Genomic DNA, 27,757 nt, shown 5'->3' on the forward strand with positions numbered 1-27,757 from the left:
TTAGACCCAGCTACACTCAGATTCATTGTAAGAATCGAGTTGTGTACCATCAACTTCCACCTCACAAAGTGTCAGGTATTCTGTTCTCCCAGGAATAACGATGTTTATGTAGCGACCTTCCATTCCATTGCATGCAAAGGTTTGTGATGCCCCAGCAGCGATGGATGAGATTACAGCACATCTGAAAACGAATGACAAGAAAAAAGATTAACAAGTAACATAAGATTAATCTAAAGTAAAAGTTTGTATAAATGTCAATTTCATATAATCAAGGTGCTGCTCTTTATTGCCTGATGAACTTAACTCTAAAAAAAACAGAGATAGAAGTAGAAATCTATTACAATTATAATTAATGATTGCCACATATATGATGGTTATGACAAAATTTGAATCAAGTATAAGATGAATAGCTCATTTACCTGGGATTCGCATTGCCATTGTCATTAAGTGAATTTCCAATGCGGATCTCAGCTCCATTGATCCTCTCAGGGCAACAGTCTTGTCTGTTGGTGATAGTCACAGTGTTGATTTTATATGTTTTCAAAAGGTCAAGTCTCCACCATGGATTCAAGTTGTTGTTTGTACAGGCACAGGATCCCTGGTTGTAGTTGCTGGCATGATTCCCATCAATGGCATTTTCGGGTTTGGCATTCCCATACGTTGAAGACTGAGCCACTTGTCCAAGTCTGGCAACATTAGTCTCTGAAAAGTTGCAAATATTAGCATTAATATGATAAGAAGTACTCCAAAAACCATTATGTGTTCATTTAACCCAGAACACACAAGAAGAATTGGACAAGATTTACCTGAAAGTGTACCATCAACTTCCACCTCACAAAGTGTCAGGTATTCTGTTCTCCCAGGAATAATGATGTTTATGTAGCGACCTTCCATTCCATTGCATGCAAAGGTTTGTGATGCCCCAGCAGCGATAGATGAGATTACAGCACATCTGAAAACAAATGACAAGAAAAAAGATTAACAAGTAACATAAGATTAATCTAAAGTAAAAGTTTGTATAAATGTCAATTTCATATAATCAAGGTGCTGCTCTTTATTGCCTGATGAACTTAACTCTAAAAAAAACAGAGATAGAAGTAGAAATCTATTATAATTATAATTAATGATTGCCACATATATGATGGTTATGACAAAATTTGAATCAAGTATAAGATGAATAGCTCATTTACCTGGGATTCGCATTGCCATTGTCATTAAGTGAATTTCCAATGCGGATCTCAGCTCCATTGATCCTCTCAGGGCAACAGTCTTGTCTGTTGGTGATAGTCACAGTGTTGATTTTATATGTTTTCAAAAGGTCAAGTCTCCACCATGGATTCAAGTTGTTGTTTGTACAGGCACAGGATCCCTGGTTGTAGTTGCTGGCATGATTCCCATCAATGGCATTTTCGGGTTTGGCATTCCCATACGTTGAAGACTGAGCCACTTGTCCAAGTCTGGCAACATTAGTCTCTGAAAAGTTGCAAATATTAGCATTAATATGATAAGAAGTACTCCAAAAACCATTATGTGTTCATTTAACCCAGAACACACAAGAAGAATTGGACAAGATTTACCTGAAAGTGTACCATCAACTTCCACCTCACAAAGTGTCAGGTATTCTGTTCTCCCAGGAATAATGATGTTTATGTAGCGACCTTCCATTCCATTGCATGCAAAGGTTTGTGATGCCCCAGCAGCGATAGATGAGATTACAGCACATCTGAAAACAAATGACAAGAAAAAAGATTAACAAGTAACATAAGATTAATCTAAAGTAAAAGTTTGTATAAATGTCAATTTCATATAATCAAGGTGCTGCTCTTTATTGCCTGATGAACTTAACTCTAAAAAAAACAGAGATAGAAGTAGAAATCTATTATAATTATAATTAATGATTGCCACATATATGATGGTTATGACAAAATTTGAATCAAGTATAAGATGAATAGCTCATTTACCTGGGATTCGCATTGCCATTGTCATTAAGTGAATTTCCAATGCGGATCTCAGCTCCATTGATCCTCTCAGGGCAACAGTCTTGTCTGTTGGTGATAGTCACAGTGTTGATTTTATATGTTTTCAAAAGGTCAAGTCTCCACCATGGATTCAAGTTGTTGTTTGTACAGGCACAGGATCCCTGGTTGTAGTTGCTGGCACGATTCCCATCAATGGCATTTTCGGGTTTGGCATTCCCATACGTTGAAGACTGAGCCACTTGTCCAAGTCTGGCAACATTAGTCTCTGAAAAGTTGCAAATATTAGCATTAATATGATAAGAAGTACTCCAAATACCATTATGTGTTCATTTAACCCAGAACACACGAGAAGAATTGGACAAGATTTACCTGAAAGTGTACCATCAACTTCCACCTCACAAAGTGTCAGGTATTCTGTTCTCCCAGGAATAACGATGTTTATGTAGCGACCTTCCATTCCATTGCATGCAAAGGTTTGTGATGCCCCAGGAGCGATGGATGAGATTACAGCACACCTGAAAACAAATGACAAGGAAACAGATTAACAAGTAACATAAGATTAATCTAAAGTAAAAGTTTGTATAAATGTCAATTTCATATAATCAAGGTGCTGCTCTTTATTGCCTAATTAACTTAACTCTAGAAAAACAGAAGTAGAAGTAGAAATCTATTACAATTTTAATTAATGATTGCCACATATATGACGGTTATGACAAAATTTGAATCAAGTATAAGATGAATAGCTCATTTACCTGGGATTCGCATTGCCATTGTCATTAAGTGAATTTCCAATGCGGATCTCAGCTCCATTGATCCTCTCAGGGCAACAGTCTTGTCTGTTGGTGATAGTCACAGTGTTGATTTTATATGTTTTCAAAAGGTCAAGTCTCCACCATGGATTCAAGTTGTTGTTTGTACAGGCACAGGATCCCTGGTTGAAGTTGCTGGCACGATTCCCATCAATGGCATTTTCGGGTTTGGCATTCCCATACTTTGAAGATTGACTCACTTGTCCAAGTCTGGCAACATTAGTCTCTGAAAAGTTGCAAATATTAGCATTAATGTGATAAGAAGAACTCCAAAACCCATTATGTGTTCATTTAACCCAGAACACACAAGAAGAATTGGACAAGATTTACCTGAAAGTGTACCATCAACTTCCACCTCACAAAGTGTCAGGTATTCTGTTCTCCCAGGAATAATGATGTTTATGTAGCGACCTTCCATTCCATTGCATGCAAAGGTTTGTGATGCCCCAGCAGCGATAGATGAGATTACAGCACATCTGAAAACAAATGACAAGGAAACAGATTAACAGGTAATGATTCCCACATATATGACTGTTATGACAAAATTTGAATCACGTATAAGATGAATAGCTCATTTACCTGCGATTCGCATTGCCATTGTCATTAAGTGAATTTCCAATGCGGATCTCAGCTCCATTGATCCTCTCAGGGCAACAGTCTTGTCTGTTGGTGATAGTCACAGTGTTGATTTTATATGTTTTCAAAAGGTCAAGTCTCCACCATGGATTCAAGTTGTTGTTTGTACAGGCACAGGATCCCTGGTTGAAGTTGCTGGCACGATTCCCATCAATGGCATTTTCGGGTTTGGCATTCCCATACGTTGAAGACTGAGCCACTTGTCCAAGTCTGGCAACATTTTGACCTTAATATTTAAAAGATAGAAAGATGCACAGAATTACCAAATGTAATTACCAGTGGTGTAAGTCATTTCACTAAAATATCTACAGTCAGCTTCTTTAATTGAATTTTTCTTATAATCTTTTTGAAAACACTTTTTCACTGATCTAATTAAAATATATAATTAAATGTGAATTCTTCAAATCAGTTATTTACTTAATATCTTTTCGTTTGTTAAATTAACCAAGTCCTAGAATTGTAATGAATTCACGTTTACTTATTATATTTCTTAGATACATTTTTTAATCTCACCCAAATTTCCACTCAGCTTTCCTAGAATAGACAACAAGACAAATATTCCAGCCGTAGTCAACATCCTATAGACAAAAGAAAACATTATTTCAGATAAAGTTTATCATATTTAATCTGGAGTAGAGGATTTTACAATTTTTGTTAATGGTTTGCAATTTGCAATTCCTTCTAGAGTAATTTTTTAAATACAATTGTCAATTTTTAAATTATAACAGTAATTAAGACTTGATAAGGTAGAATATTTCCAAAAATATATTAGTTTGACAGTTGAAGGTTATTAATGATATTACTGTCACATTTAAGTTAAGTACTTTTTTGGTTTTTTTCCTTTGGTTTTTTGTTTTCTTTTTGTTTTCTTTTTTTTCTTTTTTCTGGTAATATATATATATCTATATAGATATATTTTACAAAATACATGGAAAAGCATCCTATTCTACCAAGGAATTACCTTCAGTTGTAGTTAGGAGTCTCATAGGAGGTTCAATCTGCATTTTCACAAACTGAGCCATTATTATATATTCTTACAGTGATCATGTGATCATGTGACATCATGTTCAAATAATAAATGTTATTTTTGTAACTTTGCTTAGTTTCATATACACCCTTGTCAAATACCAGGTGACTCCCTTTTTCATAACAGTGCTGTGCATACAACAGAACTTTTTGTCACGGACCCAACCAGACAACCTCACTTACTGTATTTCTCTATTCTGAAAACATCATGGGATGTCATGTAATAATTCAGAATTTCCTAGTTGTTGCCAGAGGCGGAGCCAGACATTTGAAACACCCGGGGCTTAGCCCTAAATGGTGGTATGCATGTGGGATTTTTTTTTTTTTGGGGGGGGGGGGGGGGGGGGGGGGGGGGTAGAAATGACTGAAAGATTAATTGGCTCTGTTTTGAGTTTTGTTCAAGAAAGAATGACTTCATATAGGGAAAAATATATATCACATGTGCAGGACACCTAAAAGTAGTTTTTTAATTAAGGAGCAAGGCAGAACAAGGTCAGGGCTGTATCAAGACACGAGGACTAAACCCCAATTCAACCAGACCCAGAACTGATCCAGAATTAAAACAGGACTACAACAGTTCAAAATCAGGACTACTTAGGACTTAACCAAGACGGAATCAGAACTAGATGATAGTAGCACTAAAAATCATCATAGACCTGCACTACACTTATTTTTTAATTCTACCAAAGTCCACTATTTAGATTGAGAAAAGTTTATATAATTATTTAGCCTTGTTGTGCAAAAAAGCCTGCATAACTTAATAAATGTAGAATTTGAAAAATAGCAAACCTAAAAAGAAACACTAGGTACGAGATACATGAGTACCTATGATACGGTGATACTTTTGGTAAACAACCATTTGACTAACATGTGTGTCTCACCTGCTCTTGTTCCATCTCTGTTCTGTCCTCATTCTCCTCTCTCTCTCTGTTCCTTTCTCTCCCTCTTAGGCAAGGCAAGGCAAGGCAAGGCAAGTTTATTTGTATAGCACAATTCAACAACAAGGTGATTCAAAGTGCTTTACAGAGACATTAGAAACAAGAACAAATAAAAACATGATTTAAAATTGATTAAAACAAGCAAATAAACTAACTAACTAATTAACAAACAAACAAACAAACAAACAACAGTATATAAAATCAAAACAGATAAAATCAGAACAGTAGATAAAATCAGTAGTTAAATGTAAGTTTTGAAATTTAAGCTTAAAGTGTGGATTTGGTGCTTTATTCAAATGCAGCTGAGAACAGGTGAGTCTTCAACCTGGATTTAAATAAACTGAGTGTTTCAGCTGATCTGAGGCTTTCTGGGAGTTTGTTCCAGATATAAGGAGCATAAAAGCTGAATGCAGCTTCTCCGTGTCTGGTTCTGACTCTGGGAACTGATAAAAGACCGGATCTTAGTGCTGACAATCATCAAATATACAGTTGAAACCAGATATTTACAAACTCTTCAGATCAAAACACAAACACTTTTTTAATTGTAACATCAAATCAGACTAAATGTTTATTTTTTTAGATTGATAAATATAAAAAACATATTTGTTAACTTTAAGAGTAAAGAGATAAATTGTCTGTATTTCTTAATTGTAAATGGCACCAAATTGTATTCAAAACTGAGCCACACTTATGGAGCTCCACAATTATTTTCCTGGTGTTTTGGTTGACATCTCTTGATTTTCCCATTTCAAAGAAACAGGCTCTGTGTTTTGCCTTATATGCATCCACAGTTGTGCCACCAATTTACTCAGATGGACTCTACTAACCTATCAGAAGCTTCTTCAGCTCAGAATAGAATTGTCTGGAGTTTTCTTATTAATTAACAATAAACTTAATGTACATGGACTCCTAAATTTGATCAAAGTGATAAAAATACACAGCTCTGTCTCTCTTTATTCTGACATTTAACTAATTCAAAAGATATTTCAATATTTATTTATCCAAAACAAAACAAGTTTACTCTAAATTGATGTTTAACAGTAAAAAAAATGTTCTTGTGTTTTCCATAAAGTGTATGTAAATATCTGGTTTAAACTGTGAATATACTGCTGTGTATTGAAGTTCCTCTTGTTTTGCATAGAAATATACTGAACAAAGCATAATATATAAAATACTACCAGAGTTTTTTCTTTGAAAGAAGCCCCTTATGTCCATTCTTGTATATCAGTACATTACTGAAACCGATTTATTTAGCTGTGGAGGGTAACAACTAGAAGTGGGAATCGCCATACATCCCACGATACGATATTATCACAATACTTAACGCACGATACGATATTATTACAATTTTTTAAAATATTTTGCGATATTCGAATTCTGTACATAAAGGTAAACTTTATCAATATTCATTTTATCTAATATCAAAGTCTCACACTCAGTCTTTCTCTCATTTCAGTCAGTTTTAATGTTGACAAACTGAACGGTTTGTATTACAGTCTAGTCCAACTTAACTGAATGCAACCATCTGGTACAATTATAGCTATTCTGAACTATGCAATTTTTGAAAACTATGCAGCCCCTTCAGCAACTGAAGAATTTGAAAGTAAATTAAAACAAAATATAATTTTACATTAAATAAAAAAGTTTTAAACTTAATTAAAATAAAAAAAAATGTCTTAAATTAAAATAAGTAAACTGTCATGTTTATTGCTGCCAAAAAAAAGTTAATCTTTTGCTCAGAAAAAGGATCAACATGCTCTGAAGTCAGAGCATGTTCCATTCCACAAAAACTTTTTTTGTAACAAAATATCGATTTCTGCTGTCCCTGTATCGATACATTATTAGAAAACAAAATATCATGATACTACACAGTATCGATTTTTTCCCACACCCCTAGTAACAACTGAAAATATGAAATAAACAAACATGTACGCTAAGACTCTCTAAAAAAACAGCATTGTTGTTCTTCAGCTTTTCATTTCGCCATTTGTTGATTCACTTGAAGAGCAAGTAGCCTAACGTAATAATGGGTCAAGTGATCAGTTTGATATCTTTTGTGATACACCTTCATATTTACATTATTTGTACAGTATGAATGATTTGCTTTGGTACCTGGTCAAACTTCAGTTCTCCTCTGTCTGCCTGGCTCCGTTTCTCCAACAGCGCACTCGTAGTCAGCAACTGCCCCACCCCACTTAGTGCCTGAGTTCAGATCATACCATTATTAGGGGGGATTTACGCACAGTCGTAAATTCCCACAGTGTGCACTATGTGCTTCGAATATTGTGTGTAGTTTTTTGTTTTATACAGTTGTCAGCCAGGCATCTAACTATGAAAAAATTACCCCGACCAGTAGCCCTGACCCCCTTCGTGAGCAATACTTTGAGAGGCTGGTCAGGGACTTCATCTGCTCTGGACTACCCAACTCACTGGACCCTCTAAAATTTGAATACCACCCCAACAGGTCCACTGATGATGCCATAGCCCTGACACTACATACTGCCCTCTCGCACATGGAGAAAAGGATGCTGTTTGTAGATTACAGCTCAGCATTCAATACCATCGTTCCCTCGAAGCTGGACAGACAACTGCAGAACCTAGGATTGAGCAGCTCTCTCTGCAGCTGTCTGACAGATGCCACACACATACTGGTGCTCCACAGGGGTGTGCACTGAGCCCTCTCCTATACTCACTCTACACCTACGACTGCACGGCCACTAGCAACTCCAACACCATTGTGAAGTTGGCGGATGACACAACAGTGGAGGGTCTTATCACCAAAGGTGATGAGACAGCCTACAGGGAGGAGGTCAGCGCCCTGACACAGTGGTGCCTGGAGAACCATTTCACCCTCAAAGTCACACAGACAAAGGAGTTGATAGTGGACTTCCAGAGTTGTAGAGAAGCACACACCCCCATCACCATCAACGGCGTTGCTGTGGAGAGAGTGAGCAGCTTCCATTTCCTAGGTGTACATCTGGCAGAGGATCTCACATGGTCTGTTCACATGAACAAAACAGTGAAGAATGCGCAGCAGCACCTCTTCTTTCTCAGGAGACTGAAGAGATTTGGCATGAGCCCCCGCATCCTCAGGACCTTCAACCGCAAAGCTCTTCAGAGAGTGGTGCGGTGTTCTGAACGGATAATTGGAGGTGAGCTTAGCCCCCTCCAGGATGTCTACAAGAACTGGTGCCTGAGGAAAGTGGGGAAGATCACGGACCGGACACTTCATAGACACCTTACCTTCACTTACTGCAACTTTGACCTTTTCAGCCTCAGTCTTGCCTAACTTTATGTTATTGCTGTCACATTTAAGTTGTACTGCTTTTTTTGCTTTTTGTTGTTGTTGTTGTTTTGTTTTGGGGGTTTTGTTGGGGGGAGGGGGTTAAAAATATATATCCAGTATAAAATACGTGGAAAGATGGAAACATATTCTCCCACGGACTTACCTTAAAGCATAGATATGTGTCTCAAAGTAGGTTTGATCTGCATTTTCATATACTCAGCCATTGTTATATATGCTTACTGTGATCATGTTCAAATAATAAATGTTGTTCTTGTAACTTTGCTTAGTTTCATACAAACCCATGTCAAATACCAGTTGTCTGCCTCCCTTGAAGGTGACTGTCACTCCACATACATGTTGTTTGTAACCCACATACAATGAGGGTACCACTTTAAGGACTGATATGAGGAGAGATGGACAGCCTGCCCAACCAATCGAAATGCACAGGTCCCAGTATGCTTTGACCAATGGCAGAGCAGCCTGCCGCTGTATGTCCCACCCATGTGCTCTGTGTTCGCTGCTATGTGTGGAGGTAGTTGCATGCTGGCAGGAGAAAAGAGAGACTGAAGCTTTTGAGCAGGAAAAAGTATTAGATATAAGTTGCAACCAAGTTCGCTGGTTATCAGCTACCTTTCATGTTAAAAGAAGCCACAGTGAGTAAACAGGCGAATGCTGCAGTTTTCTGGCGATTTTAGAAAGTACCGTGTGGAGCTAAACTGTTAGCCTTCATTAGCTCTAGTTGTTATCAACTGCCTGAAAGTTCATCTCAATCTGCTTCCAGAAGTAAGGTAACACTTGAAGCGCAACTTATGTTTATTTTCCTTCACGTCGTATTGCAGTTATTAAAGAGAAAAACAACATGTCCTGTTACGTTATTTAGAGCCCCGCATACCATTGTATTCGGCCGTGATGCACTGAGATCGGTGAGCACATATTGTATGTCTCAGTTAAGTCTGTTTTGCATTTTATTGTTGAGAAACTGAATTTATCTGAATTGTTTGATTAATAACTGTCGTATATGCACTGACTTTACTTGGTTTAATGCATAGTTTGTGTAAGAGAGATGTTTTATTTTTGCAAATTTGAGTATTTTAATTGCAAATTGATGTTGAATGTGATTTCAACAAAATCCTAAATTGTGAATTATAGCTTGAACAGCATAATTAATATTTGAATTGCTCTTCTGACCCTGTCTGTTGACAGGTCAGGGTTTGAAATAGATGGCGAGCCTTCCCACCTGGACGTAGAGAAACTGAGATTCACTTCTTTTCCACTTGATGATCTGCTGCACCTTGCTGTGTGGTAGGACTGTATCACTCTGTTGTGGAAGTTTTCCATTTAAATAAAGCCTGCAGACAAGCGGTGAGTGGTAGCTAACATTCTTTAATCCAAACACACAAAGAACAGAACACCAAGCTTGTGGAGAGCCTGCATGACCGCAGGGCAGGGTCAGCAGAGTCTCACTGAGCCTAGCATGGCTGTCAGTTAAATACCTTCTTCAGGAACAAAAGGCAGTACACAGCTGTTTCACACCTTAAGGTTCACACTAGGGCTGGGCGATATGACCCAAAATTCATATCTCGATATTTTTTAGCTGGATGGCGATATAAGATATATATCTCGATTTTCTTTTTTTTTTTTTAAGCCATAAGTTAAGAACAAAAAGAGAGTTCTTAGTCACGCTGTGTCCCAGATGTCACACGGGCACTTTTATTTACATACAGCGTAGATGTACATGAAGAAATTACTCAAAAATAAATTATCAGCATTTATTAAATAATCATGGTCCATAAATAAAAGAAAACAATGTTGTTTTTGTGCATAACAAAAAGCTCACAATTGTGCAGTCAAAATGTAAACTAATAGACGCTGAGCATAATAACAAAGAGACAGATTTCACAGCTGCACCACGTCTCTGAACAGGTGCCATTTGTGGTCCTTATACACACACAGTACGTATCACTCCGCGAGGCTCCTCCTCGGTAGCCGTAATCCTCCGACAATCCATCAAGCGGTGCAGCTCCGTAGCTTAGCAAAGTCATATTAAAACATTTTTTGACAGATTGCTGAGCGCTGTGTACCACATAAAATCGGTTCGCGGTCAGTAAGCACAACCAGAATTCATACATAAGGCGCACTGTCGATTTTTGAAAAAATGAAAGGATTTTAGGCCGTGCCCCTCCGGGCTGCATGTCGTTAGCGCGGTTAGCTCGCTAGCGCGGTTTGCTCGCTAACACGTTGACGCCATCCAGCCCCACGCACGGTAACTCGCTAACGGAGATTTTCCGCTTTCATCTTGTCATTGCCTGCAGGTGAAGCTATGGGGGAGGGGGAGTTGTGTTCAGTGAAGGAGAGGCGAGGCCGAGTAACGTTGCGTAGAGTCAAAAGTGGACGAAAGAGAGGCAAACCTGCGGCTCCACAAGTATAATTATAACGTAACATAGACTATATTGATATAAACGATATTGTCACATCTTATATCTCGTATGAAAATATATCGATATTTTTAAAAAACTCGATATATCGCCCAGCCCTAGTTCACACTCCCTGGCTACTAGGGCTGGGCCATATTATACCGTTCACGGTAATACCGGTATAATGTTAGGCAACGATAGGAAAATGAAATATCGCGATAGAATGGGAGTAAAACGCGCATGCGCAGTGCCTTTGTTTTCATACGCACATGGCCGATTGTTGAGTGAAACAGATGAACCAGAATTGGTTTGTAAAAATGGTGCAACTTCAGTGATGTGGAACTGGTTTGGTGTTTGTCCGTCAGATACACAACAAAGCACATTTTTTTGCAGAACATGCAAGCGGCCGTCGTTATTGTCGTATTTGTCGGACTAAGATGCTCTTAAATCTGGGAGTAATCTGGGTCCTAAACTCCGTATGTTTCAGGTCAAACAACACTGCAGCATCACTTAGAGTTAAAAACTGTCTAAATTCTTTCATCTTTAATAAAACGATCAGCATTGCTGCTTTACCAGGTGTAACTATAAAGTTTAACTTCCAGGCATCCATGAAAACAAAATGTATTACATTTAACGGAGTTAGAAGTTAGCAGGAAGCTAGCGGAAGTTAGCTCGCTAGTTTCGCTAGTACCTAAGCATGATATAGCATGTTCTGACTGAGAGATTTCTGAAAAAAATCAAACGTACAGCTCTGCTATCACTTCCAACATAAATGAAGACAGGAAACTAAACAGCAGTGACGTTTGTAGGGTTACTGAAATTGGGCTAGCTGGTATATAATGATGTGCTACGTGATCGCTAGCGACACAGCTATGTTAGCATAACATAAACAGTGAAGCTGGAGGACGAACACTAACACTTTTCCACTTATAAAAGTTAACGTGAAGGTTCTTCATGGTTAGAGACAAATGCAATCGCATGGCAGGATACTGTAAACGGACCAAACTTCAGTCAGGAGAACAACTGAGATAATCCATCCACAATACGAGGTTAGTCATTAATATACTGCAACAACATGGGAATAGAGCAGCTGCCAGAGAATTCAACATTAATGAATCAATGGTACAGAAGTGGAGGAAGCAAGAAGAATGAGTTTAATAAAGTTTGATTTATCTGACTGCTTTGTTTCGCTTAATGTGCCTTATAATCCCGTGCACCTTATGGTCCGAAAAATGCGTACTGCACACTGCAGTTTAATGTTGCAAAGCACCTCTTTTTAACTTCAGTGGATATTATACATGGTTATGCTCAGGATATGTCAGCCCATTTCTACTGGAAATGCCTTTTGGTTAAACTTTCAGCAAGGAATTTGCATTTGCACTGTTACATTTTTATAAAGCTTTAATGTACATAAAAACCAGCTTCTTGTTTAAGTGAAAATAAATGGAAGGTTGTCTTTTTGCGCTAGTAATGTTGTGGAGTTGTATTTTGTCTTGCATCAATTATATCGTCGGTTATATCGTTATCGCAAATTTTCAAATATATATCGTGATAAATATTTTTGGCCATATCGCCCTGCTCTACTGGCTACCTCCTTGAAGTCCTTGAAGAGACAAAAGACTCTTCGTGTGGAGTGTCTGCTTCCCCCCAACTTCCTTACTAGACCCCCACCATTTGTCTTGCGGTATGTGTGTCAGACATGTTAAAATCCAGTGGCACCAAGGCATTATACAATAAAATAATAATAAATAATAATAATAATAATAAAATAAGTGTTAATACATAAGTAAAAGAAATTCCTATACACACTCACACTTTCACGCACAGCTGGTTATACATAAGACCACTGACTGACATTCTCTCACCCCTATTTTCTTTCACACCCTGGGAATTTTTTGGACACTACCCCTTGGACATTTTTTATTTGGGACTTTAAATAATGAGCTGTTGTGTAGAACATTCTCCACATGTGAAAAGAGTGTGAGATTTTCATTTGAATGTACATTGGATTTGTGTAACTGTTTCTATAAGAGTTAAGGAGTCATGTTACTAGGGTGCACCCGAACATTGAAACCCGAGCATTGAAACCCGGACATTGAAAACCAAAAGTAACACTTGGCCAAGTCATTGCTTTAGTAGTTTATGTGTTTTACTTTTCTTTTAATTTTTGTAAGCTTCCTTTCTACCATTGTAAAGTGTCTTTAACCTGTGCTTCTCAACCTTATGGTTTATTTCACTAAAGTTGGCTGGTTCTTTTGAGTTACATTCTTGTCTCTGTGTCTCATTTAAACTCACCCGTGTGCTCGTATAGTCGAGCCTATTGGCCCATTGATATATTCTTTTCAACAATTCCCCTTACTGTGTTACATTTGCTATATAAATTAAACAACATTACAAAAAAATAGATATATTATACTGAACATGTTTATTTATTTGCATTGCATGCCTTCACTCTGCTCTCCATCTCGATTAGGCTTAGGTCAGGTGGCCAACATGGCACCTGTGTGTTTGGCACGCCATCTATTGCTCTCTTTTATTTATTTATTTATTTTTTTATTGCTTTTAGTCAATTTTGTGCAACATGTCAGCCCTACATTGTTTTATGATCGCCAGACATTATTGGAAATAGGCTTATCTACCCAAGCTTTAGTTCGGTTTGGAAATGACAACCAAGGCTTTCTGCCTCCCGATTTGGAAGTAACACCACCACACTGGCGTTCCTTACCACTGCCACTGGATGTGCGGAAGCGACGCAGGAGACGGGGTAACCGTGGAGGTCGCCTCGTCAAACTGAGATTCCACGCCACAGCAGCAGCAGACGGGGCTCTCAGTAGCGCAACAGCAGCTGCTACAACGAGACTATTTCCAGCGATCCGGAGGTAAAAGACTTTGTTTCATCTGCCTTTCCGGTGCACGGGACTATGTTTACATTGGCTATTAACCCCTCCTCTGACAGTATAAGCATGGTTAGTTCCGAAGAAAGAAGCTCAAAGACTGTTGGTGCATCAGCAGATCACACTTCTCTAGAGGTTGTAAACCCTGAAGGTGGTGCTTTAGTGCCTGTAAGCTACAGCTTTAGCACACTTAAATCTGCGAAGTCAGAGTGCTGTTTCTCATCCGCTCACTCAGGGCAGGGAATTAATCTCTTGCAGTCTGTTCTTTCTAGGCCCGCCTCCCAGGCCCCTTGTGCTCTAGGGATAGCTGTGGCTCAGCACTCCCCTGCACCTGCCTCAGTTCCCCAGGTGAGGGGGGCTGGCACCCAGCTGTTCCCTGTTCCGGTTTCCGGATTGGCTGAGGCTCTGCTGGTCCCTGCACCCGTATCAGCTCCTCGGGTGGGGACAGCAGCCGCCCAGTCCCTGCCGAAACCTGTGCCAACCCCTGAGGTGAGGCCCGCCAGGACCCAGCCGATCTCTGCACCTGTACCTACTCTTCAGGTGGGAGCGACTGGTGTCCAGCAGGTGCCTGCACCCTTCATCCGCATTGCAGGCTCAGGGGAACCTACACCACCAGCTGTCCTACATCTGCTCCCACAACCATCACTACACTCAGCTGCTCAGGATGCTCCTCAGTCAGTCATTCAGCCTTCTCCCCAGAGCACAGTCCAGCCTTCTCCCCAACCGCCATTACTACCACTCAGTCGCCCTTAGCTCCATCATCCACACTACCACCTGCTTCTCTTCCACCACAACCATCACTACACTCAGCCATTCAGGCTGCTGCTCAGTCAGTCATTCAACCTGTAGTCCTGCCATTAATCATGTCAGCACAGAAACAAGCTTTGAACACAAGATCCATAGAGGCTGTGTAAAGATGCCCCTGAGACAATCCAACACATAACAGCAGAGTGCAAGATATTAGCAGGCAGGGCATACATGGAACGCCATAGTATACAGAAATATCTGTGCTGAGTATGGCCTGGAAATCCCAAGGTCAAAATGGGAGACGCCCCCTAGGGTGGTTAAAATTGACTTCCAGATACAGACGGATAAAATGGTGATGGCTAACCAACCAGATATAGTAGTGAAAGACAAGCAGAGGAAGATGGCAACAGTGATAGATGTAGCAATACTGAATGACAGCAACATCAGGATGAAGGAACACGAGAAGCTGGAGACATACCAAGGGCTCAGAGACAGTGGCGTTTCCAGCGGGGTGGCCTGGGGGGGCACAGGCCACCCCCCCAACCAGACTGGCCACCCCAGGTTAACATAGCTGGACTGGCCATCGGGCATACCGGGCATATGCCCAGTGACTTATTTTTTATTTTTTTTTGTAACGGCATGAACAATGAGAGGTGGTGGATTGGCCAGATGCAGGTCGATGTGTAAAAATAACTCAGTTGTTTGGTGGTGGCTATGGCGGGGCTTCCACAGAGGCCAGCAGGTGGATGAGGGAAGGGGAGGCAGGAGGAGAGCCCCGAGGCAGCCGCCAGTCCGAGTGTCAGGTGAACTGAACTTCAGGTAAGAAGTTATGGCCTGCAGTCTATCTGGGTCAGATATAAACCAAGTTCAGGTGGAGTTTATTTTCGTTGTGCTGACTTTTTACAGTCAGTTACAATAACTCGTACTGCTACTAGCTAGCATGACGGAGTTTCTATACAGCTGGGTGGGTGCTATGATGTTACTGATAGTGAACTTTATTTTATTCATAAGTTTAGTTAGTAGAGTTGCCAACGGCTCCTTAAAAAAGTGGAATGGTCCCTCATTCAGAGAAAATATTATGCGTTTCGTATTGAGCTGAGAAGAGACACAGTTTGTCCCGTACTTTCGCTATAATGAAAAAAAGGCACAAAGCTGGAGTTATTCTGTCGTTACGCTGCACAGCTGCATCTTCTTCTCTCATTCTCTCCCCCTGCCTCTCCTGTTGCTACTTCAATCATGAAACTGATCAATGATCAGCTGATCGGCTTTTCTCTCTTGTTTGTTTATCGCCCACTTTGCGCCAGAAAGAGGAAACCAGCAGATGTCGCGCTAAACAATAGCAGCACGTTTAAGCTTGATCAGCTGTTGTTAGAATTTATTTAATATTAATTTCTAGTATCAGCTGATGTTTGCTGGAGCCACAGCTGTAAAACTGCTGGTCTTGATATCGGTTTGGATATGTGGTGAGAGGGAAACATGAAACCAGGAGATGTCCTTACTGAATCATCAGAGCTGAACAGGTGATGGAGAAACAGGTTTACCTTTTAGGTCACATGAATGAGTTGAATGGAAGTTATGAACTGTTTCTGAGAGACGAATAACACCAGCATCCTTTTCTAAGCAGCTGACAGCTGGTAACTGTGTAGGGGCGGGTCTAGGAAAGTTTTGCCAGGGGGCAAAACGTTCCTAGATCCGCCCAGGGGGCCAGGTAGGGCATTAACAGGGAAAGGGGGGGGCACAAAGAAATACCTGCTCTACCACCTGGCTGTAGTTCAGGTCAGCCACTAATCAGAAGGTCGGTGGTTCGATCCCAGGCTGCCTCCTGCCTGCATGCCAAATATCCTTGGGCAAGATACTAACCCCATGTTTGCCTACTGGTGGTGGTCAGAGGGCCCGGTGGCGCCAGTGTCTGGCAGCCTCGCCTCTGTCAGTGCACCCCAGGGCAGCTGTGGCTACAATGTAGTTTGCCATCACCAGTGTGTGAATGTGTGTGTGAATGACTGAATGTAGTATGAAGCGCTTTGGGGTCCTTGGGGACTAGAAAAGCGCTATACAAATGCAGGCCATTTACCATTTACTTTCTTATTCTCATTTAAAATATCTAGCTTTTATTAAATAATTATCTAAATCTTACAACCAAAGTTTTTATCTGACTTAAAATGTATAGAAATCATACATATACCAACAAGACAGTGTACATCACTGTCACAACAGCGTTTGTTTTCATTCAAAGGCTTTATGGCTTTAATACCTGGTGGGCCGGTCTCTAGTCAAAATGCCCGATTTTCTGTCCCAGTTAATACTGGCAGTGTTACCATGCCAGCTGACTGTATTTCATCATCAGCCAGTGTTGTTCTTTATCAATATTACCAAAGCTTACCATAAGGCAGCATAGAAAGTATTTACTTGCTTTCAGGTTTTATTCAAATGTTAGTCTTTTCAGTTGTTTCCCCACTTTTTTCCTGTTTCAAAATCAAACACCAGTTTGTGAGAAGATTATCTTCTTTTTTTAATAGGCAGATAAAGTTTTACATTGGCATTGGCTAATTTGTCAATTTGTTTGTTAGAGATGTTTGTATTTTAATATTCAAAAATGTTTTTGCCCAAAACATATGTGCACTATATGTCAGTAAAAATACTATGCAAATATTGCTGTCCTTGAATGCTGAGTAAACAGTGACAAAGCACTGATTGTATCTCTTGTACTCTATCAACATAGTATCTAAAAACTTTGCACCGTAGTGGTTAAAATCTCATTCTAATAAGAGTTAAAAGCGCATTCGGTTATTAGGTTTATAGGGTTATTAAATTATGGTTAACGGTTGGTAGAATGTTTTTTAAACATTATCTGCCAATTACATCTGCCACCCTTCTCCAAATCTGTGCCCCTACCTGGCCCCCCCAACAAAAATTTTCTAGACACGCCACTGCTCAGAGAAGAGCTCAAGAAGATCTGGAGTGTGAAGGTAACAGTGGTCCAAGTGGTAATTGGAGCACTAGGTGCAGTGACTCCCCAACTAGCTGAGTGGCTCCAGCAGATCCCACGAACATCAGGAGCGCAGTCCTACGAACAGCTAAGAAACTTCGCAGGACCCTCAAGCGCCTGGGCCTCTGGTAAAGGACCTGAGCTTGAAGGACAGACCATCTGGCTTTATGTCAGGACTTCTTGTTTGTAGAGGACGAGTCTGAATTTGAGTTCTGAACTAGTCTGCCAGATATCTGGACAATTTACCAATTCACCAACCAAAATCGATTTGAGCATGAATAACTCGATATCGATTCATTAAAATCCTGAATCAATTTGTAAATATAAAATTATTTTCCCCAAAACTCCAGAATCTACAGAATCCAGGTCAAACCTCACAAAATTCCAACAACCACCAAACAGCTAAAACAGTAAATGAGAGCAGGAACACGGATTCTGCACAAAGACATAAACACAAAGTGCGGACCCGGTGACGCATCACAATCAGTGAGATGTTGGCTTTCTCACACGGACACGCTGTTGGGGCTAAAAGCCGACAGCTCACAGATTCTGATGTTTTGCCGGGTCTGCGCTTTGTGTTTACGTCTTTTTTGCACTAGATTCGGAAGCTCCAGGTTTCATCACTCTCCAAACAATATTGACTGAACCAGCAGCAAATGAAGATCCATTTCGGTTCACATAAACATTGTCATGAATTCCCTCTTACTTTTGCTGTTGCTTCCACCACGATAAAATGACACTTCATGTACAGCTCTTTCTCTGTCTCTCTCTGTGTACTCCATCTAAAAATCTGTTTTCTGCATTATTCGCTTGCTTGTTAACCACCAGTCTACCATTGTTTACAGCGCTGTCAGCCGCTGGTTTTTTTTCTTTTCTTTTTTTATTTAACTGACTTCTGACAAGTAAGTCTCAATACTGAATAAATGTAAACTTTTTAAAATTATGCGAAACTGCAAAATGCTTGGCTGTGTCTCTAATAAAACCTCTGTAACTTTGCTCTGCTTCACTTCAGCAGCACCAGGTAATGTTTATATGTTGATTTATGGTTTTCTTCAGTTTTGTTTGAGTGCAGAATATTTTTAAGGTTATCTGATTTAAAAAGCCAGGCCAGTAAAATCTCCTTCATGTTTTTCTGTTTTATCCTCAATTACTTTGACATCTGCTGTGATGCTTACACCTTTGATAAAGTCTCACAAGTGTCAGCTCTCTTTTTATAGATATAAAAATCAGAATTATAAAATAATATTTCTGGCTGTCTGAGGCAAAATTTCCTCGATTCAAATCAAACCAAAACGAATCGAATCATGGATCGAATCGATCCATGTGAATCGGAATCGAATCCATTCTAGAGATCAGTGACGATACCCAGCCCTACTCTTGAGGTTTGTAAAAAGGTGAAATACGTGGGTCACTTTATTACTGATCAAATGAATGATGACGATTAGATATATATATATATTTATATAGACAATGTTGTAAGCGCTATATCCAGGAAAATACCACTGCATGTAAGTTCAGCTTCTGTTCAGTGGCTTTGCTTAAAGCAGTGGTTCTCAAACTTTTCTCAATGAGTACCACCTCATAAAATATATGGCTCTTGAAGTACCACCCTCATAACTGACATTAAAGTACAGTAGTATAGGTCTATTTAACTCCACATACAGTTTACAGGAGACAATTTTATTTCTTATATGAATGTTATATATTTCAACTGTCATAAAGCGGATGTGACAAATGATGATAATAATAACAACTGTACTGGATTAAAACATCCACGCTTTGTACATTAATGCTTTGTATTTTGTTCTATTTAATCTGAACAAGCACCTAAAAAACAGTCAGTGATCACTGCTGGCCTCTCTTGGTTGAGAACCACTGGCTTAAAACGTATTGCACAGCACTATATACTGCTTCCTTGTGGTCATCTTACAAGCAATGCAACATCCAGAAGCTGCATGTTGCATATAATGATGCAATGAGAATCCTGCGTGGGATACCTAGAGGGGTAGTGCCAGTCAGATGTTTGTACCTGTGGGTATTTGGACTTTTAACAAAGTTAATGTTCACTTTTAGGGAACGACAGAATGGTGGTTCTCTAAGGATTGATTGATTGACTGATGGGTAGAGCAAAGGATTCTAACCTTTCAACTATGTCTCTGGAACGGAAACGAATGACTCTTCAAACGTGTGCTGCACCAATATTTATTTGGAGTTTAAACATGTGCATGGAAAAGAAACAGAAAGTGTAATATGTTTTGTAAAATATTACATGTGATACAACAGATAAAGGCAAAATTTATTTATGAAGTCATATATGAATGGAAGCATTCAGTAAAAAGTGATTGATCTAACTAAATGACCCTTATTGTCACACACCTACTTTAAAACTTAAGGAATACTACAAGACTAAATTCTTTTGTTTAGACCCAGCTACACTCAGATTCATTGTAAGAATCGAGTTGTGTACCATCAACTTCCACCTCACAAAGTGTCAGGTATTCTGTTCTCCCAGGAATAACGATGTTTATGTAGCGACCTTCCATTCCATTGCATGCAAAGGTTTGTGATGCCCCAGCAGCGATGGATGAGATTACAGCACATCTGAAAACAAATGACAAGAAAAAAGATTAACAAGTAACATAAGATTAATCTAAAGTAAAAGTTTGTATAAATGTCAATTTCATATAATCAAGGTGCTGCTCTTTATTGCCTGATGAACTTAACTCTAAAAAAAACAGAGATAGAAGTAGAAATCTATTACAATTATAATTAATGATTGCCACATATATGATGGTTATGACAAAATTTGAATCAAGTATAAGATGAATAGCTCATTTACCTGGGATTCGCATTGCCATTGTCATTAAGTGAATTTCCAATGCGGATCTCAGCTCCATTGATCCTTTCAGGGCAACAGTCTTGTCTGTTGGTGATAGTCACAGTGTTGATTTTATATGTTTTCAAAAGGTCAAGTCTCCACCATGGATTCAAGTTGTTGTTTGTACAGGCACAGGATCCCTGGTTGTAGTTGCTGGCACGATTCCCATCAATGGCATTTTCGGGTTTGGCATTCCCATACGTTGAAGACTGAGCCACTTGTCCAAGTCTGGCAACATTAGTCTCTGAAAAGTTGCAAATATTAGCATTAATATGATAAGAAGTACTCCAAAAACCATTATGTGTTCATTTAACCCAGAACACACGAGAAGAATTGGACAAGATTTACCTGAAAGTGTACCATCAACTTCCACCTCACAAAGTGTCAGGTATTCTGTTCTCCCAGGAATAACGATGTTTATGTAGCGACCTTCCATTCCATTGCATGCAAAGGTTTGTGATGCCCCAGGAGCGATGGATGAGATTACAGCACACCTGAAAACAAATGACAAGGAAACAGATTAACAAGTAACATAAGATTAATCTAAAGTAAAAGTTTGTATAAATGTCAATTTCATATAATCAAGGTGCTGCTCTTTATTGCCTGATGAACTTAACTCTAGAAAAACAGAAGTAGAAGTAGAAATCTATTACAATTTTAATTAATGATTGCCACATATATGACAGTTATGACAAAATTTGAATCAAGTATAAGATGAATAGCTCATTTACCTGGGATTCGCATTGCCATTGTCATTAAGTGAATTTCCAATGCGGATCTCAGCTCCATTGATCCTCTCAGGGCAACAGTCTTGTCTGTTGGTGATAGTCACAGTGTTGATTTTATATGTTTTCAAAAGGTCAAGTCTCCACCATGGATTCAAGTTGTTGTTTGTACAGGCACAGGATCCCTGGTTGAAGTTGCTGGCACGATTCCCATCAATGGCATTTTCGGGTTTGGCATTCCCATACTTTGAAGATTGACTCACTTGTCCAAGTCTGGCAACATTTTCACCTTGATATTTAAAAGATAGAAAGATGCACAGAATTACCAAATGTAATTAACAGTGGTGTAAGTCATTTCACCAAAATATCTACAGTCAGCTTCTTTAATTGAATTTTTCTTATAATCTTTTTGAAAACACTTTTTCACTGATCTAATTAAAATATATAATTAAATATGAATTCTTCAAATCAGTTATTTACTTTTACTATCTTTTCGTTTGTTAAATTAACCAAGTCCTAGAATTGTAATGAATTCACGTTTACTTATTATATTTCTTAGATACATTTTTTAATCTCACCCAAATTTCCACTCAGCTTTCCTAGAATAGACAACAAGACAAATATTCCAGCCGTAGTCAACATCCTATAGAGAAAAGAAAACATTATTTCAGGTAAAGTTTATCATATTTAATCTGGAGTAGAGGATTTGACAGATGTACAATATTTTTTTAATGGTTTGCAATTTGAAATTTCTTTTAGAGTAATTTTTTAAATACAATTGTCAATTTTTAAATTATAACAGTAATTAAGCCTTGATAAGGTAGAATATTTCCAAAAATATATTAGTTTGACAATTGAAGGTTATTAATGATATTACTGTCACGTTTAAGTTAAGTACTTTTTTTGTTTTTTTTCCCTTTGGTTTTTTTTTCTTTTTTCTTTTTTTTCTTTTTTTTTGTTTCTGGTAATATATATCTATATATATCTATATAGATATATTTTACAAAATACATGGAAAAACTCATATCATCCTATTCTACCAAGGAATTACCTTTAGTTGTAGGTAGGAGTCTCATAGTAGGTTCAATCTGCATTTTCACAAACTGAGCCATTATTATATATGTTTACACAGTGATCATGTGACTGACAGTTGTTTAAAGAATGAAAATTTATGTTCAAATAATAAATGTTATTCCTGTAACTTTGCTTAATTTCATATACACCCTTGTCAAATACCAGTTGACTCCCTTTTTCATAACAGTGCTGTGCATACAACAGAACTTTTTGTCACGGACCCAACCAGACAACCTCACTTACTGTATTTCTCTATTCTGAAAACATCATGGGATGTCATGTAATAATTCAGAATTTCCTAGTTGTTGCCATAACTATTTGCCTATAAACTAGTTTAAAAGATATTGATTAAATGTTTTGAACACTTACACAATTTTTGGAGAAGATTTAAGGGAAAAAATTCCCAACAAGAATAAAATTTGTGCAAAACTGATTTTTGTCTCGGTTTTTAATTTTCTTGTTCTTTACCAGTACTACATTAAATATATATATAATATAAAATACATGAAAAACTGGAAACATATTCTACCAAGGACTTACCTTAAAGCATAGGTATGTGTCTCAAAGTAGGTTCGATCTGCATTTTCATATACTCACCCATTGTTATATATGCTTACTGTGATCATGACTATGAGTTGTTTAAAGAATGAAAAATCATGTTCAAATAATAAATGTTGTTCTTGTAACTTTGCTTAGTTTCATACAAATCCATGTCAAATACCAGGTGTCTGCCTCCCTTGAAGGTGACTGTCACTCCACATACATGTTGTTCATTAACGTAACTACAGATTTGCATTATTTCTTTGTCCACAATCTTATTTTCCCATTACATGACATATTTTCTGTCTGCCTTTATGCATTAATTTCTTGTGCAGCTCCTTTGGCTTTTAGCTACAAACTACATCCTAACTGCAAAAGAAACAGACATAGTTCAGGTCTGCCATTGCAAATATGCTATTTATCGTGATGCTATTAGCTGGCAGCCTGATTGTACTATTGTACCATTCTGTCAGGCTGCCATATCTGATGACATGCCTTGTATTAGCATGGTGTCTGTGCAGATGTTTGCAAAGAGCTGGAGTTCTCCTAGAAGTACAGTGGGGCAAAAAAGTATTTAGTCAGCCACCGATTGTGCAAGTTCCCCCACCTAAAATGATGACAGAGGTCAGTAATTTGCACCAGAGGTACACTTCAACTGTGAGAGACAGAATGTGAAAAAAAAATCCATGAATCCACATGGTAGGATTTGTAAAGAATTTATTCGTAAATCAGGGTGGAAAATAAGTATTTGGTCAATAACAAAAATACAACTCAATACTTTGTAACATAACCTTTGTTGGCAATAACAGAGGTCAAACGTTTACTATAGGTCTTTACCAGGTTTGCACACACAGTAGCTGGTATTTTGGTATTCCTCCATGCAGATCTTCTCGAGAGCAGTGATGTTTTGGGGCTGTCGCCGAGCAACACGGACTTTCAACTCCCGCCACAGATTTTCTATGGGGTTGAGGTCTGGAGACTGGCTAGGCCACTCCAGTACTTTCAAATGCTTCTTACGGAGCCACTCCTTTGTTGCCCGGGCGGTGTGTTTTGGATCATTGTCATGTTGGAAGACCCAGCCTCCTTTCATCTTCAAAGTTCTCACTGATGGAAGGAGGTTTTGGCTCAAAATCTCACGATACATGGCCCCATTCATTCTGTCCTTAACACGGATCAGTCGTCCTGTCCCCTTGGCAGAAAAACAGCCCCATAGCATGATGTTTCCACCCCCATGCTTCACAGTAGGTATGGTGTTCTTGGGATGCAACTCAGTATTCTTCTTCCTCCAAACACGACGAGTTGAGTTTATACCAAAAAGTTCTACTTTGGTTTCATCTGACCACATGACATTCTCCCAATCCTCTGCTGTATCATCCATGTGCTCTCTGGCAAACTTCAGACGGGCCTGGACATGCACTGGCTTCAGCAGCGGAACACGTCTGGCACTGCGGGATTTGATTCCCTGCCGTTGTAGTGTGTTACTGATGGTGACCTTTGTTACTTTGGTCCCAGCTCTCTGCAGGTCATTCACCAGGTCCCCCCGTGTGGTTCTGGGATCTTTGCTCACCGTTCTCATGATCATTTTGACCCCACGGGATGAGATCTTGCGTGGAGCCCCAGATCGAGGGAGATTATCAGTGGTCTTGTATGTCTTCCATTTTCTGATGATTGCTCCCACAGTTGATTTTTTCACACCAAGCTGCTTGCCTATTGTAGATTCCCTCTTCCCAGTCTGGTGCAGGTCTACAATACTTTTCCTGGTGTCCTTCGAAAGCTCTTTGGTCTTGGCCATGGCGGAGTTTGGAGTCTGACTGTTTGAGGCTGTGGACAGGTGTCTTTTATACAGATGATGAGTTCAAACAGGTGCCATTCATACAGGTAACGAGTGGGGGACAGAAAAGCTTCTTACAGAAGACGTTACAGGTCTGTGAGAGCCAGAGATTTTCCTTGTTTGAGGTGACCAAATACTTATTTTCCACCCTGATTTACGAATAAATTCTTTACAAATCCTACCATGTGGATTCATGGATTTTTTTTTCACATTCTGTCTCTCACAGTTGAAGTGTACCTTTGGTGCAAATTACTGACCTCTGTCATCATTTTAAGTGGGGGAACTTGCACAATCGGTGGCTGACTAAATACTTTTTTGCCCCACTGTATAATGCTGTTGTGTCTGTCCTCGATGCAGTTTCCATTTTACCATAATGCACTTGTCCTTTTGTGCAATAAAAATTCAAATACTGTACATATTCCTGCTGTAGACAACACCTCTATTTTCGTCCTCGATGACATGAACTGAAATCAGCTGGTTATAGTGCAAGTGCAAATGGAACCGATAAACAGAATCATTAGGCAAACAGACTAACAAATCAAAGGAACTATACAGCTCCATCCCTTATAGACTCCAATTTGTTCATATAAATGGGAGGTCCTCTTTTCTTTATCGATACATGAAGCCAGATAACACACACTGTAGGAAAGTCTTTTAATTTCATGCTTCTAAATCCAAATAAATTCACTAGAAATATATTGTCTAACCAGGTGTTTAATCTGGATGGCAAGCATCTGGTGCCTAACCAGACAGACCATGGCTTTCACTCTTTGGCTCTGTCAAATTGGGCAGATTGACATTGATATAAGTTATACAGTGTGATTTTTTTCCCCTATTACCTCAACCTGATACTGCTGGAGACTTCTTCTTGTCAGAAGGGAATTTTTCCTTCCCACCAAGTACTTACTCAAAAGAAGGTTCCTTTGATTTGGGTTTTTTTCTCTGTAATATTGAAGGATCTATACCTTGCGATAGTGCTTTAAAGTGCCTTAAGGTAATTGCTGTTGTAATTTGGCACTATCTAAATTGAATTGAACTAAATTGAATTGAATTAAAAAGTGACAACATGTGCATTGGACAGGCAATAACAAGGCAACTCCCAAAATGGAACGGTTTACCAGGTGGTGGCTACAGATCATTGCTCCTTCTACCTCCTGACTGATTTTTCTTCCACCCTCTGAGGTTCCAGAGATACTCCAGCTCCTGCAGCATGGCACATCCATGTGTGCCATTATTTGTTGTGTTTCCCAAACAAGTCATGCTAGATGACATTTTAAACAACATAAAGTATACATACAGTACAGTGTCTCTGCCAATTCTGTGTTTGAGTAGCACAGTGTTAGGCTGTGAACAGGTCCCATTAACTGATGGCAGGCCTTCATGCCACCCTCACAGAGTCTGTCTCTCACCTGTTGTTCAGAAATATGTGCAGAAGTAGCCTGATGGAGGTCATGTTATAAGGTTTGGGAAGTGCTCCTCCTATTCCTTCTTATACAAAGGAGTAGTTATCTACTCCTGCTGCTCGGTTGATCCTTTTCTATAGTCTAGCTTCCCTCATGTAACAGCTACTTTTCTGGTTTCCTTGACAATATAAACATTGTGTTGGGAGCTGATGGCACAATTGAAAGAGATGGACTACCTAGAGTAAGTAAACAGAATGGGCTGCAGGTACTATCTAATGCAACCAGCTGTGACAAGGCTCTTGGCCTCAAAGGCAGCTCTGGAACTGAATTGGAGACTCGGCTTCGGACCCTTGAAAAACCTGAAGCTAACCAGGCCCCCACTAAGCTAACCCGAAAGTAGCGTTAGCTCTCCCCTGGCAAATTGTCCCCAACGGCCAGGAAAGCAATATGGCTAGGTGACGGTAAGGAGGAAGCATAGTCTTATCTGTCTGAGACATTTTCCCCACGTGGTGACACACCTGCTGGGGATCAAACTCTGGTAATCGGTGATTCTGTTTTCAGACATGTAAAGCCAGAGACACCCTAACCCTAACCATGGTCAATTGTCTCCAAGGGTCAAAGCAGGTGACATTGAGGGAAATTGAAAACTGCTGGCTAAGGATAAAGGTAAATTCAGTAAAATTATAATTCAGTTTGGCAGTAGTGACACCTGGCTACGTCAATCGAAGATCACTAAAACTGAAATTGAATTGGTGTGTAACTTTGCCAAAACAATGATAGACTCTGTAGTTTTCTCTGATCCCCTTCCCAATCGGACCAGGAGTGCCATGTTTAGCCACATGGTCTCTTGAGATTACTGGCTATTTGATTGGTGTCCAGAAAACAATGTGGGCTTTATAGATAATTGGGAAACTTTCTGGCGGAAACCCAGTCTTGTTAGGAGAGATGGCATCCATAACTCTTTGGATGGAGCAGCTCTCATTTCTAGAAATCTGGCCAAATTTATTAAACCCCTTAAAACGTGACTATCCAGAGTTGAGGCCAGGAAGCAAAGTTGCAGTCTTACAAGCCTCTCTGCAGTTTCTCCCCTCCTGTTATCACCCCCAGAGCCCCCATGCCCTTAGAGACCGTGTCTGCTCCTAAACAGACAAGCAACAAACTAAAAATTGGCAAAAAACATGAAAAATCACAAAGAAAGAACAATACAGTATCCACATCTGCACCAGGAAGAACTGTTATTATTAAACATTACTCGATTACATCAATTTACTCTGCCTTACAGAAACCTCGTTTCTGGCTTGGTCTGCAGGGTAGGTGGACGGACACACCTGAGCAGCATCCACAATCACGCCTCAACAGCTTAAAAGTCTGTACTGGGTCCTGAGCTATATTCTTGTTGGTGTGTGTTCGGTTGGCGGCTGAAAAGCTGCAGCAGCGTGTAAACAAGCAACCATAATAAAGTGTGCTGAAAAGCGTTGAGATGTGGTTGGGTCTGTCATGGATTGTTTACAGTATCATCAACTTCTACCTCACAAAGTGTGAGATGTTTTTTTCTTCCTGGAATCACAATGTTTACGTACCATCCTTCCAT

General features: G+C 39.4%; 1 protein-coding gene across 1 annotated transcript; it reads right to left on the reverse strand.

Moving 5' to 3' along the window:
- On the reverse strand, window positions 1-27,757 carry LOC146622552 (uncharacterized). Its single transcript, XM_085364884.1, has 16 exons — window positions 27,687-27,757; window positions 21,325-21,621; window positions 20,942-21,087; window positions 20,555-20,837; window positions 20,183-20,316; window positions 14,719-14,730; window positions 3,368-3,650; window positions 3,119-3,264; window positions 2,732-3,014; window positions 2,324-2,494; window positions 1,962-2,285; window positions 1,574-1,723; window positions 1,191-1,532; window positions 807-952; window positions 420-702; window positions 1-181 (listed from the first exon to the last, which is right to left on the reverse strand). The coding sequence occupies exons 1-16, from the start codon at window positions 27,755-27,757 to the stop codon at window positions 1-3; spliced, it is 3,252 nt and encodes a 1,083-aa protein (XP_085221010.1).

This window comes from Diplotaxodon limnothrissa, linkage group LG11 (assembly GCF_057381915.1).
Source record: "Diplotaxodon limnothrissa isolate DT_005_m linkage group LG11, D_limnothrissa_male_GT1.1, whole genome shotgun sequence".
Taxonomy (NCBI): Eukaryota; Metazoa; Chordata; class Actinopteri; order Cichliformes; family Cichlidae; genus Diplotaxodon; species Diplotaxodon limnothrissa.